Source organism: Plodia interpunctella, chromosome Z, assembly GCF_027563975.2.
Source record: "Plodia interpunctella isolate USDA-ARS_2022_Savannah chromosome Z, ilPloInte3.2, whole genome shotgun sequence".
Lineage (NCBI taxonomy): Eukaryota > Metazoa > Arthropoda > Insecta > Lepidoptera > Pyralidae > Plodia > Plodia interpunctella.
Genome location: NC_071324.2, coordinates 12,880,267 through 12,894,901, shown reverse-complemented (window position 1 = coordinate 12,894,901; position 14,635 = coordinate 12,880,267). Strand labels below are relative to the sequence as shown.

The 14,635-nt window shown below is 35.8% G+C and overlaps 1 protein-coding gene across 1 annotated transcript in view; it reads right to left on the bottom strand.

Moving 5' to 3' along the window:
- Window positions 1–5,480, bottom strand: part of LOC128682967 (dipeptidase 1-like) — a 101,158-nt gene extending 95,678 nt beyond the window's left edge. The window contains exon 1 of the mRNA XM_053768061.1: window positions 5,363–5,480. Coding sequence (XP_053624036.1) covers window positions 5,363–5,405 — 43 coding nt within the window. The 5' untranslated portion in view covers window positions 5,406–5,480. The remainder of the gene's footprint in view (window positions 1–5,362) is intronic.
- Window positions 5,481–14,635: the final 9,155 nt, after the last annotated feature.

Here is a 14,635-nt window from a genome sequence, read left to right as displayed (position 1 = left end):
TTTAATATTCCTTGTCAGTTGGAACGTCCAGGCCTCTCGCGTACAGACGGAAAGCGATCTGACGACATCACTCTAATACCGTGGCAGAGAGGGCGTTGCCCTTTATGGGACGCAACAACATGTGTAAGCACATATGCGGCGTCGTACTTCACTAATAGTAAGCGTTTTCCTGGGCCGGCTGCAAGGGTGGTAGCTGGACTTAAAATGGCCGAGAATTCTGTTTTATCTAATCAGTACGAGTTTGTTCCAGTTGCCACGGCAACGTTTAGCCCATGGTGTTCGGAGGCGAAGCGCTTTGTTTTGGTGAGATAGGACGGCGTTTAAGGTGTCGTGGATGTGACTACCGCTCCGGATGGTACTTGGTTCAAAGGCTATCAATTGCTATCCAACGAGGAAACGCAGCTAGCGTTATGGGTACTTTTGAATCGGGTACAATTCGAGGTGGCATTTTTGATTGACATTGCAATTATTTATGTTTTATTTTATTTTATTATTTGCATTTTAGCAATATTATTTGATTTTAATATTTTGTGAGTTTGAGGCGGCAATCTCCGAAACTAGCGAACCGATTTCAAATATTATTTCATCATTAGAAACGTACATTATCCAAGATTGCTATAGGCTGTATTTTATCTTAAAATTCCCACGCGTACAAACATACAGATAGACAGAACGACAGACAGACAGACCGACAGACAGAGAGACGGACAGACAGACAGGCAGACAAAAATTCTAAAAAAAATGTTTTAGCTTCTATTGACCCTAAATAGTCCTCTTCTATATTTTATCTCAAAATTTCCACGGGAGCGAAGCCACGGGCAACAACTAATAAGTGATAATTATGATGGAATACATATAAGTTTTTTACAAAACTAACATTTTTGACACAACCTTTTCGATTATTGTCAATACAAAATTTCATAACATACGTACACGTTTACATTCAGTTTTTAAAAATAGATATTTGCTGATTGACCTGGGTCGATATGAAAAAGATCGTTTTCCATGCTGACCTGACCGGGGTCGAATCCGGGACCGGCATGACGACCATTTAGGCCACAGAAGTCAAAAATATTGACACCGATAACATCTCCGTCTCATTTTGAATACATGAATCCTTTAACGGACCATCAACATATTCTCCTATAAAACATTTATATTCTGAAATACAGTTCAGAGAATCCAATACCGCGGGAAGTGAATAAACCAAATATGGGTGTTCGACTGCGATTCATTCTTCTTTTAGCCAACAGTATCGTCCCGTATTCAAAATTCTTGATGTGTTCCAAACACTAACTCAATTTGATAACATTAAAAGTCAGTATAATAATTCCTTAATTCATTCTGTGCGGGGAAACTAAATCTGAGACTAAATTGCTTTGAGAAATTATTATATAATAATTATAAAAATCGCAAGTACATTCTTATTGTAGTGTTGATTAGGGATCAAGTCGGACTTCAATACTCGTTCAGTTCATTCTTTTGACATGACAGTTTCTTACGGAATTTCTTCACAGCAGTGGCCGATCGGAAATGTTATTAGTTTTTAGTTATTATTAAATATTATTATATCAAAGTGACTAAATAAAACAAAGTCCTCTACAATGAAGTCCTCTCCTCTGTCCGCGTCTGTCTGTCTGTCTAGAATAAACTCAAAAACTACTACACGGACGATTTTCATCAACAGAAGATGATTCCTGAGGAAGTTTTGAGCGAACCGGTAGTTAGTTTTCCAAAATTTATATTTTATGTTATAATTGTAGTTTTGTTAAATATAACTCTAAAAAGTGCCGCCTGTGAAAGTGAAATTTCGAAATAAACACTTTGATTACAATTTTTTTCTAAATGCAGAGCAAAAGTTCGGGCCCAAAGGCGAACAAATCTCGCAAACAGCCTTCGGAGAGACGGAACGCGAAATATCGCGGAGTGATGCATTGTGCGAGAATATTACGGAATGGGTATAGATAGATTGCCAGAAATAATACTGTAAAATGGAAACAACTTGTACAGGGTTGGGGCAAACGCCATTGTCCTTGAAAGGTATCAAACCTTTTTTATTTATCGACACTCATTTATCACACTTTTGACGACCACCGTGGCATCAAAGTCTCCACGCCAGTTCGTTGGAGCTCCTTGATTCGATCCCCAGCGCTGACGAACATATTTGTCTTCCGTTCTGGATGTTTTGTGCTCGTTTCTGTTTGTGTCCATCGGACCCGCGATACAAGTTTAGCGATTATTGTGGGCCGTCGAATATTGGACAACACTTTTTCATTTAATTTATTAACCCCCGACGCGAAAAGGGGGTGTTATAAATTTGACCGCTAAGTGTGTCTGTCTGCCTTTATACGTGGCACCATGGCACCATAGCTCATCAACGGGTGAACCGATTCGGATACGGTTTTTTTTTTTAATTTGATAGCAAATTTTTATGTGGTTTTCAGATATGTTTGATCAAAATCGGCTCAGCCGTTCAAAAATAAGTAAGAAAGTCGGTGGTTTTTTAATTTGTGTAACAAATAAACTTGTGACCATAGACAATAGACTGAACTAGTAATATGTGCCAACAAATGGAGCTTTATTGTAGGACTTTTTGGAATTCATCTTTTGAAAACAATTGGCACGAATCCATTCTAATATAATAAATGTGAAACTGTGTTTGTCCTTCTTTCACGTCAGATCTGAGCTGTGGATTGAGCATAGACAAAAGAATTGGATCGAGGATTACCTCAATCGGTGTGAAAATAGTTTGTTTGAACGGTGCAACGAGGAAACGCTGCCAGTATTCTGCGCACGTTGTCTCACTGTGACGTGTTAGAAGATTGTTTTTTTTACGACTTCCTTTATTTTGAAAATATAGAATTATTTTTATATCGAATCTATCTATACTATTATTGTAAACAGGTAAGCGTTTGTGAGTTTGAGGCGGGTACCTAATCTCCGTAACTACCGAACCGATTTCAACAATTCTTTCACCATTAGAAAGGTACATTAGCCAAGATTGCTATAGGCTATATTTTATCTCAAAATTCCCGTGGGAGCGAAGTCCCGGGCAACATCTAGTTATAAATAAAGTTCCGAAAATAAGAATCTTGATATCCTTCGACATAAGTCATAAAGTCGTTTCAAAATATACTTTTACTAAGTTTTGTTACTTTTTTAAACTTTATTGTATTGAATACAATACGACAATATAAAGTAGGTACTTACAAAACATAAAGTTATATTCATAGACCCACAAATGTAATAATACTTTAGTAACTTGCTTTTTATCATCAAACGGAGTTCACAGAGATGTGTTAATTTGATTTGAAACAAATAAATAATAAATAAATAAATATATTGATACAAATCACACACATTGAGCTAGCCCCAAAGTAAATTCGAGACTTGTATTATGGGATAACTAACTCAACGATACTATATTTTATAACAAATACATATATAGATAAACATCCAAGCCCCGGGCCAATCAGTAAAAGATCATTTTCCATCATGACCCGACCGTGGATCGAACCCGGGACCTCTCGCTTCAGTGGCAAGAACTTTACCACTGCGCCACTGAGGTCATCGTAAATAAATAACAATGCAAATACTTTGTTGTTGTTTTATGAATAAACATTACTTTTAGTTTTGTGTCAACATTTTTATTGCGGCAGTTTATCAGTTTTGTTTCAATAAATGTTATTTTTAGTTCATATTTGAAACATTTTAAACGTGCGCAAAGAGCTTTTCTGCAGTAGTATTCCAAAAATTCCATTAATTTGTAGCTTCTTGTGGATACTTTTTGAGGACGTTATAATATTAGCTGATGCCCGCGACTTCGTTCGCGTGGCTGAACAATTTTTGGTCAGGAGTCAAAATTATTAGAGAAATATAATTGTACAAACAAATGTATACCTGTACATACAGAAGATGCTGATCAGACTGAAAAACTATATTTCCTATAGTTTAGCTGGACCATTATAATTTAAATTATAAATTTAATTTAATTTTTTTTTGACAAAAGTTGTACAGTCTGATGAGCATTTTCTGTTGAAAAATCTAAGATTTTTATACCTCAACAGAAAATGCTCATCAGACTGTACAACTTTTATTAGAGCGCAACGTTTATTAAATGTTTCCTATATTATATGTATCTATTGATAACATTTGATGTGAACAGATGCGTGTTGAGATCTAATTTATAAATATATGACTTGATTCGATTTAATATATATTTATCCAATTTTTGAGACCTGGTACAATGTTAATGCCGGCTCCACACTGTCGGCTAACAGTTCGCCAATTTTTGTCGTTTTCAACGTACATTACTGGTGAATAAAATATCTCCTTGCGGTAAATAAAATATCTCATATAAACTATAAAGAATTGCTGGAAATTGTAACTGCTGAGAGAGATAGAAAATGGGGGGGGGGGGGGGGGGGAAGAGTGATGCCAACTTTTAGTAGTAGTATTCTTGAAGGAAAAGTAAATAAATAAATATATTAGGACAAATCACACAGATTGAACTAGCCCCAAAGTTAGTTCGAGCCTTGTGTTCTCAATCTTCCACCTCTATCAACCTCATCTAACACCCGGGACCTCTGCCTCTGAACCGAGAGGTCCCGGGTTCGATCCCCGGTCGGGTCATGATGGAAAATAATCTTTTTATGATTGGCCCGGGTCTTGGATGTTTATCTATATAAGTTTTTGGTATAATGGAAGAAATTTCATTCATTGTCTCATAAAAAGTTATCAAAATGGACGATTTTGTCTTTATTCATAATCGTTTTCGGCCCACCACAAAAAATACTCGCAGGGTAGGTGAAGCTATTCGCTTTCGGTCCTAAAACGCCTTTCTGACCCGTGGAACACCGAACCGGCTCACGAAAAAATATAAGCGAACCCTGAACTCTGACGCACAACGGCTGAGGAAGAAACCGGAAACACACTCAGATTAGAAAGAACAAAAAATGTATGGTACTAAAAAATATTAAGAAAGTAAATATTGTTAAGAAAAATTAAATAATTCATAGCTTTTTCCCTGCACAAGTCTCACTGTTCGCGAAATAATATAAAATGAAATTAAGTACCTTTAATTTAATGTAAGTAGGTATATAACAACTTTATATACCACTACTGGGCCCAAGACGCCCATTCTCCTTTCTTTATCTTGAAAGGTTATCTATTCGTTAAAAAAAAACACCCAAGACAACGTTTTCAGCGAACCATAATTGCGTAAACATGAACACATCGTAACCAATTGTTCTTTCGAAGTGCAACACTGGCATTTAATAATTAAAAAAATAGAAACATAAACATTTTAAATTTGAAAATTTTTTAGCGTTCTAATTTATTTAAATAAGTTTTAGTGACGTACCTGGCTCGTTCGCACGGACGCGGCGGCGCGGCGCGGGAATCATGTGGACGTTTGCACACACCGGTTGCGCGCGGATACTGAAGCTGTCAAATGGCCGTTTCGGCGGGCTCGCGGATTGTAGGGACGCTCTACATCGATAAGAAACGACAGACGAATATCGATAAATGTATCGGTGTCGTTAATTGTTTTAATGTGTTATTTTGTTTTAGATGTCATAAGTGTACTAATATTTTTCATTTTTATTCATATGTATCTACTTGGAATAATTTATAGGATTTTGACTAAGTTTGTAAGTCGGATGATTTTTTAACCACATTTAGCCTTGGAGATGTGACAACAGAAGCATCGACAACACAAACCCTAAAGACAACGCATGCGTAAAAGTCGTCCTCAAACGATTGCCGGGCCAGACTTACCACGTTGATTGATTCACGAACTTGTGCGCAGGTTAACTCACCCAAGGCACGTGCCTTAAGTAACGGACCCCATCCTTACATGACACCCCACTCCCTGCCGATTCTTTACCAAAAGGACCACCACAAGGGGTTGCCGAAAAACCAACAGCTCTTCGTGATTTGGTTGGTTTTTATCTGGGCGCTTGGTGAATGCGCGCGTCATTTGTTTTGAAAATGGAATCGTAATGCATAGCTCGTAAGTTTGCGATTCACAACTATTGTGTTTTATTTTTCCTACTTATTTTCTTTGCAGCCAGCATTATTAATGACCGCACAATTTTTTTATGGATATAAATTCTGGATTCTGAAACGTACCTACTGTATTCTTTGTAACTGAGAACTGGACCACTTCAGTTTTTCATGATGATGGATGGTTTTTGCCTTTAATAGCCAGTAGTTCTGTTGGCTGGTGAGCGAGAACAAAAAATAAAGTAATTTTTTAATATAAATTTTAAATAAATCATGGAAGACGGCTAGAAGAAGATTAAGAGATTATTTTGTTTGTTAGCTTTGATAATGTACCGGATCAGAAGCAAGAACGCATACCAAGAGGTAACCTCAAAGTGATTCATATTCATGGAGTTAGAAATGGAAAATATACCATTTTAGGAAGAAGTCGTCGAGTTTATGAGTTAGTACAGTCTCGATGTCAAACAATCAACAACTTGGGTCTAAGGAGTTACATCAACGTAACAACAATGTAACTAGATGAAACAGACACACAATCACACTAGCATTCAAGATAATATAACATTGTACATTTGTTTTAGTTGAAGGACAGGTCACAACTGTATGCAGATAATGATTATGTATGAGTCATGCATGATCCGCACAATCAGCACAATCTAACACTGCTTAATGAATACCGTTTGAAACAAAATAAACTACTTCAAAATCGGCTTGTCCGTTTGGCTCCTACGAAAGTACAGACAAACTTACAGATACCATCATCTCTTAACGCGATTCACTTCACGACCTAAACTGAACTCCATCGCAAATTCGTACCATCGACTTAATTTTTAGTATGAATGCGATTCATTTTATGTTCCTAAATTGAACTGAGTTGTATTGGAATTATTCTGTAAAAGTTGATGGTTGGCCTGCAAAACTCCAACGCTCATCTAATGAGGAAACGCTCAAGATTAAAGAGAAGTGATAAACTTGTAAAGAACTACGTAGCCGAGAGTTCAAAAGGATAGACATTAATCGGCACTTCGACTTACATTAAATACAAAAATTTGCATAGCTTCTGCAATTCATTGGACTTAGTATCATCACTTGTATCCTAACTAGACGCACGCCGGGGCTTAGCTTCCGTATGAATTTTTAAGCGGCTCGTATAAAGAAATATTCCAGGCTATGTTTTACCCGTGTACGCAGCCCGTGTATCAAATGCCATCGAAATCAGCCCAGGTGAACTTGCGTCATTGAGTTATAAACGTCCTATCCATCTCAACACACAGTCACAACAACTTTTCGCATTTATTAATGGGATTTCGTAAGGAATTTCATTAAAGTAATTAATGAAAGTACTTACTGCCAAGAAGATACTTACAAAATATAGTGTAAAAGTACAAATAGAAATGTTAGATGGTATAAATTACTTATATATATTTCGAGTCTATCCAATTTTCCGGCAGCTGTCTCGGCTAATCAACTAGCCCGACCTTACGAGACGGAATTAGAATTAGACTTCCCTCTCGATGCAATGCCAGTGGACGCGGATCCAGCGCAGGTTGTGGTGACAGCCACCCGATGATTCTTAAATAACGCTTGTGGTATCTTATTTGGCATAGTAAACAAGAGATCATGAGCACGATAAAAGTCGAAAATTGACGTCGAGAATTTCATCGATATTAATATTATTGATATCGCATCGATATGATTTAGTTAGAGAAGCTAGCCTTATTTCTGTCACTAAACGAAATACTGAGGATTTGCAATTCCAGGTGTATAATTTTTTGTTACTGTAAACTAGCATTTAATACTACTACTTAAAGTACTGCTGATAGTACCATTTATGGTACTTTAGAAAGTAGTAGTACATTGAAGATTGTCGGGAAATTGATCAGAATATTGGGTCCGGAATGAGGCGTGTTGGCTATAAACATTCGCGCAATAAGAAATAAAATAAACAATACAATAAATATATATATATATATATATATATATATATATATATATATATATATATATATATATATATATATATATATATATATATATATATATATATATATATATATATATATATATATAATATACAATACAATATTTGTAAAATTTAAAGGTTTTATTGAGAAACTGTGTCCGGAAATCTTGTCGTCTGGCTGCGACCACGGCAACTGCAAGGTGTAGAAACTTCAGCTTTTTTCATTACCTGAAAAGCTTTTGTATTTCCGTTAATACGCTATTTAATCGAACATGATTTACACACGCAGATTCTGTTATGAAAATTTCATGATTACAATGTAATCATAAAGTACATGTAAATTTGTGTAGCAGGTTAACAAATTTCGCTGTGGTATCGTACTAAGCACACGGAATCTTCCGTGTTTCGAATCATGTTTGATTAACTGGCTCGATAGCTCGTATGAGGGGAGTTCATTAAGCCGCCAGGCTAGGGTCTTCCAAATATCGATATATTTTCTGATATCGAGAAATGTAACTATTTTTTTATTTCGATTTAAATAATCAGAGTGCATCAAATAATGTACTTAGTAATGACTACAGAGTTAGGCGACCACTGTTTTAACTTTAGTAAATTATGGCAATTGTGTCCTATAGAAAACTATAAATATTTACAAAAATACTTTTCTAATAAAATCCTTTATCTATCCTGCATTATCTCTAATGTGTGTGTGTGTGTGTGTATGTTATAAATGTGTGTGCTATGTAGTAGAAAAATAATGTTAAATCAAAACAAATTATTTATTCAGAAATTCATCTTCACAAGCAATTTTTCACGTCAAATTTTATACGACACAATAATTTTTCAAAAAGCTATAAACTACTAACATTCCGATACCGATATCAACTTTCATACCTATGATTAATTAAGTATACATATTTTTTCCAAGCTGACTGTAAAATAACGCACAGCCGGAACTACTAAGCGTAGACTGTTGAGATTTGGTATGTTGGTCCTTAGGGAGTGTAGGGAGTGAATTTCTTGGAATTCTCACGAAAATGGGAACGCGTGTATCAAATCACAAAAAAGAAAAAAGAATTTATTCGGCAAAAACACACAAAATCCAAACATTAACACTTGAAGACAACAATACAAAAGAATAACGAATAAAATACGGCAGGCAAAATGGCGACCAGCTCAGCGTGGTGCCATGGTAACGAGCCATTTAGTTGATTATAAAAAAATCTATATTTTAACCGATAACGTATTTTTTTGCCCATCCCTAGCCAATCCACTAAATTGTAGGCAGATAGAGTGGGCAATATTCAGTTCAGCCAAATTGAAATAATTGCTCTGAGTATGTGTTATCGTGAAGTTCCAGGAGCTTTATCAAATTGAGACATGTTTGTTGTATGAATTATCTACATACACCAGATAAATTCATGCCAATAAATTAAAATACTCATATTTGAGAAATTTTAGTTTATCAATCAGTGTCTTGTTTTTCGAAATGAAAGTTTGTTGGGAGATATTTTAATGGAGGAAAATGAAGAGTATTATGTATTTTTTTACTTTCAAGCAGGCAAACATCTGGTGGGGCCAGCCGATGGTAAGTGGTCACCACAGACAGCCTATCAACGCCTGCAAGACCGTCATTCATATTCATAATTTGGTACATGTATGTATGTATGTATATTCTTATAAAATATACTCACGAAGTTAAACAAGTAAGGAATTCAAATTCAATTTATTTTTCTAGCTATTTAAGTTATTATTTTATATTTATGTTATATAAAGATGCATATACTATACACATATGGTATATTTAGAGCCACGTCTCAGATTGCTCAGTCGCACTCCGTCATTTTGCAGTGGCCCGTCGATGGTTGTCAAAACAACAGACTAAAACAATGAGGCTGCGCTCTTAATACATTAGTCAAACTGTCCAATAGACAGCAATAACAATGTCTTGGAATGGTATGTATGTACAGCCAACGGCACATCAACCTACCCAAATTCATTGCAAACTCGTCGCTAATACCGCGCATATGAGGTTCATCCAGGGTGACTTGATGTGCTGTTGACTGTACATAGCTACAAACCTACCTACCTATCAACTACGCCGAACTCGGACAGATGCCGGCGCGAATGAACACATTATTTACTGAAACTAAACCCAGCAATATACATCGAAACCTCCAAACTGTTGGCCGATAGCAGATATATAGTAGTCGATAGAAGGTAGTTAGCTAGTTCACATTGAATTGCAGTCGCGAGGAATCTTCTAAAAATCGAGTGGTCTTGATGCTTGTCAATCCAAAGAAAAGATTCTCGAAAATGGCTTTTACTTTCAATGCATTACTCTGGTCTGATTTCGTACACTTATATAATAAAGCGGTCAAAATGTGTGTCTCCATTCGGTCAAATACGTAGTGTACAAAAGGCTTAAACCACGCTTTATGCCAGATCAACACCTGTCGTCGAACAGTTTGCCAAACTTTGACGGATTCGGTATACATTGCTGGATTTTCATTGCAGTAAACAAAAGCACTCATACTAACTAAGCGTTGGTATCTTACGTGTTGAGTTCGGCGACATTGTGGAGCTGGTTTTAAAAATTGTTAGCAACGCCATCTATGATCTACGACAGGTAAGTACCTGTCTGAAAATTTCCTGAAAATACAAAGTCCAGCCCAGTTTGTGCAAAGCGGTTCTGCTACTAGAGTGCACTGTTTGGACTTTATATCTCCTCGCTACTCATGCCGCCCTGGTAATCATAACCTGACCCAAAGCGGTTGAAGATATTGATTTTTTGTTATTTTGTTCATTCGTCATTGTTCAAAAGATAGATTTTAGAAAGGGCCGGTGCGGTTCAATTTAAAGTTGATACTTTTTTCAAGAAATTGATAGGTAGGTACTCCGTTGTATGGAGCTACCTACAATTTCCATAAACCTTTTTACAAAAATTACTTTTTGACACACGTTTATTGCCTTCAGAGAGAGCTCGTAAGAGAAATTATTATATTCAACTCGTCACAAAAAAAATCATGACATACATATCTACATTGCAAGTTAAATAAAAACTTGTATAATTATAATAATTTATTATTCATTAGTCGTAAAATAAATTTTGTGTAGAAATTAAAAAATCCACTCTTTAGGTTGGTACCTATGCTTTATAAGTGAGGGGTTTCTCAATTAAAATGTGTTCTGATTTCAGAACCTTAAAGCCAAACGACCTCGGTGGCGCAGTGGTAAAGTTCTTGCCACTGAACCGAGAGGTCCCGGGTTCGATCCCCGGTCGGGTCATGATGGAAAATGGTCATTTTCTGATTGGCCCGGGTCTTATATATGTATATGTTATAAAGATATAGTATTGTTGAGTTAGTATCCCATAACACAAGTCTCGAACTTACTTTGGGGCTAGCTCAATCTGTGTGATTTGTCCTAATATATTTATTTATTTATTTATTTAAATAAATTTCTAAAAGGTTGTAACTTCACTTGACATTTTTCATGTGAAATTCTCATCTGAAGAGTTTTAAATGTTTATTAATAAATTATGCTGCTTCTTCGAAAGTTCTCAATTTCCTTTAAATCCTAATAAATATGCATGTACGAGCTTTTATCGAAAAAAATAGAATACCCATTATTTCAGGAAAGTGATATTTTATTACGTGAAACCATGTACATGCCCATAGTATGTTATTAATGATGGCACTTGTTTTTTTAAGAATGTAAAGAGTAGCTGTCAAACTATAACTACATGTCAAAATCAAGCGCGATCGATTATTGAAAGACAGCGGAGCTCAGCTACTTTGGAGGGTCATCTCGATTTCGTCTCCCGAATTTATTGTCCCGTGCGGGACAGCGCCGTCCCGGTTTTTTTTAATTTGCAGCCAGAAGCAAAAAAAAAACACGACATCGGCATAATTTTGCACAAAGAGTAAATCTATGAAATTGGTAATTAAAAAATTTTGCTTATCTGTTTTATAATAACTATATTAAATTTGCGTTTTTTTCTTCTATTATGTCCGGCGCTTGACGAAATAATTCCGCTTTTTTTCACATTCAATTGTATGAAGTTTCGACATACGTCTACGCACGTTAGATGTAGAAAACAACGAAGCACAACGGACCCACAGCTTGCTGCGTCACGAAACATGATTGTTCAATGAGGCATGGCTTTTACAATTAAGAAATAAAAAAAATATTTTTATGGGTATCCGTCCATAGATGGCGTTGCAATCGTTTCGTTAAAACGCGTAGGATTAAGCCATGGGTACTAGAGATACATGAGTCGCAAGGAAATGTCCTCACCCTTGGTTTTTAATCAGTGCCGCCCTCTTTTAGCAAAGTGGGAAGACTGTACAAACTTACAAGCTCTAGGTTTCAAAATAAAAACCGTTGTGAATCTACTTTTTATAAGTACCTAGTCCAAATCAGAGATGGCGTTGCCAATTTTTATGGTAAGTTAGGCTGTTTGTTAAATCCATACCCGAACGAATCACGACGACGCAGCTCGTTGCAGCTCCGTCGTGCTTCGTTGTTATTTACAAATTTTGACATTGACATGCGTTAACATTCTACGTTTTCAGTGGAGGCATGTAAACGTGACAGAGCACCACGGAGCGCAACAGAGCAATGGGGCATGGCTCTAAATAGTCCCATATTAACTCCAATTTTGTGACTCTTTCAAATATCCACCTGTATAAACGAAAAATTAAATGCATCGGTTGCATGAACCCTGCAAATGGCTATCATAAATATTAAAATCTTAAAGAATTTATTAACATTTAAGACAATTTATAGTACCTATTTGCATATTTTATCATATATTTTATTAATCTGTGCAATGAAGTTTTAAATAAATAAATAAATTCGTTTCTAAGTCATAGATGGCGTAGCAATCGTTTCGTTAAACCGCGTTGCATCAGGCCATAGGTACCAGAGACACATGAGTAGCAAGGATATGTCCTCATCCATGGTCTTCATTCAATTAGTGACCTCTTGCAGAAGAGTTGGAAGGTTTTACAAACTACACAAGCTCTAGGTTTCAAAATAAAAACGGTGATGTGATTGTGAATATCCTTTTTATAAGTACCTATTCCAAAACAGAGATGGCGTTGACAATTTTTATGGGAAGAATTTTTGCTTTTTGTTTAATGCCGTTAACTTTGTCATTTCCACAGATATAAAAACATTACATTGAAGGTCATAATCCTTTATATATTTTTCTTTTTTTTGGTCATATCCAATAACATCCAAATTGGATCAAAAGGACAATATGAACGAAAATGATGTCCCAACTAATATTATAAATGCGAAAGTAAGTTTTTTTGTTACCTCTTCACGCATTATCTACTGGACCGATTGTTATGAAATTTGGTACACGGGTATAAAATAATCTGGAATAACACATAGGAAATTTTTTATCCTAAAATTCCCACGGGAACGAAACTCCGCAGCTAGTTATAAAATAAATATGACAAAGGATGAAATTAAGCAACAAACCAAAAACCACTTGGCTCGCGCAATTCATTTTGTTCACTATTATTTCAATTATTATTTCAGGTCTATATATTATAGTTCATATCATAATAAAGCAAAATAAAATGGGTGTTTTCATATATAATTTATTTGTATAATCCTCTGGATATCGTTACCCTGCGCATTTTATGCCATGGTAAGTTTTCGTGATGAATATTAAATAAATTAAATATTCCGTATGGAAATAAAGGCTAAAATCAACTTTCACCATAAACTAATATTTCCTATTTCAATATTAATAATATAATATTTCCTATTTGCCTTAATTTTGGTAAAGAAAAGCGAGTTATTCTAACTCGTTTTTGCGATCTCAAAATGTGTAATTTTATTTATTTTGTGTAAAATCTTGTAACGTACACCATGTCCAAATCATACCTAATTGTCTAACGGAAAGGTATTCCAACTTTCCCAACGTGCATTAAAGTTTTAAGTAGATAAATAAATATATTTTTATGGGTCATAGATGGCGCTGCTCCTAAGTCATAGATGGCGTTGTAATCGTTTCGTTAAAACACGCTGGATCGGGCCATGGGTAACAGAGAAACATGAATAGCGAGGAGATATACTAATCCATGGTATTCATTCAACTAGCGCCCTCTTATTGCTTACTTATGCTAAAAATTTCTGTACCGGCTACACACAATCGTATATTTTAGACGGATGTCAACGCGTTTGCTCACATTGCGGAGTTTATACGAGAGCTTTATTTGCCGCAAGGTAAAAAACAGTAATGTACGTCAAAACCGCAAAAGTTGGCGAACTGTTCGCCGGTAGTGATGAACCCGCACTAGTTTCAAAATAAAAACGGTTGTGAGTAACATTTTGTTAAGTACCTAGCTTAAATCAGAGATGGCGTTGCACGTTTTTATAAAAGAGTTTTCACTTTTTTGTTAAAGCGGCCCATACATATTTTTGACCCAATTCGCGACTCTTTCTAACACCTATCTACATGGTTACAAACAGGACTATACAAATAAATTTCAGTGACGCCATCTCTGATCCAAGCCGTATATTTATCATATATTTTGCTAAAGCGACAACCGGTGTTTCGCATATTTATTGCAAGAGCGCACTGGTTTAACTCAGACATTTCTTGTTGTCTTATACAACCCTGGTACCTCATAAAGTCTGACTCAG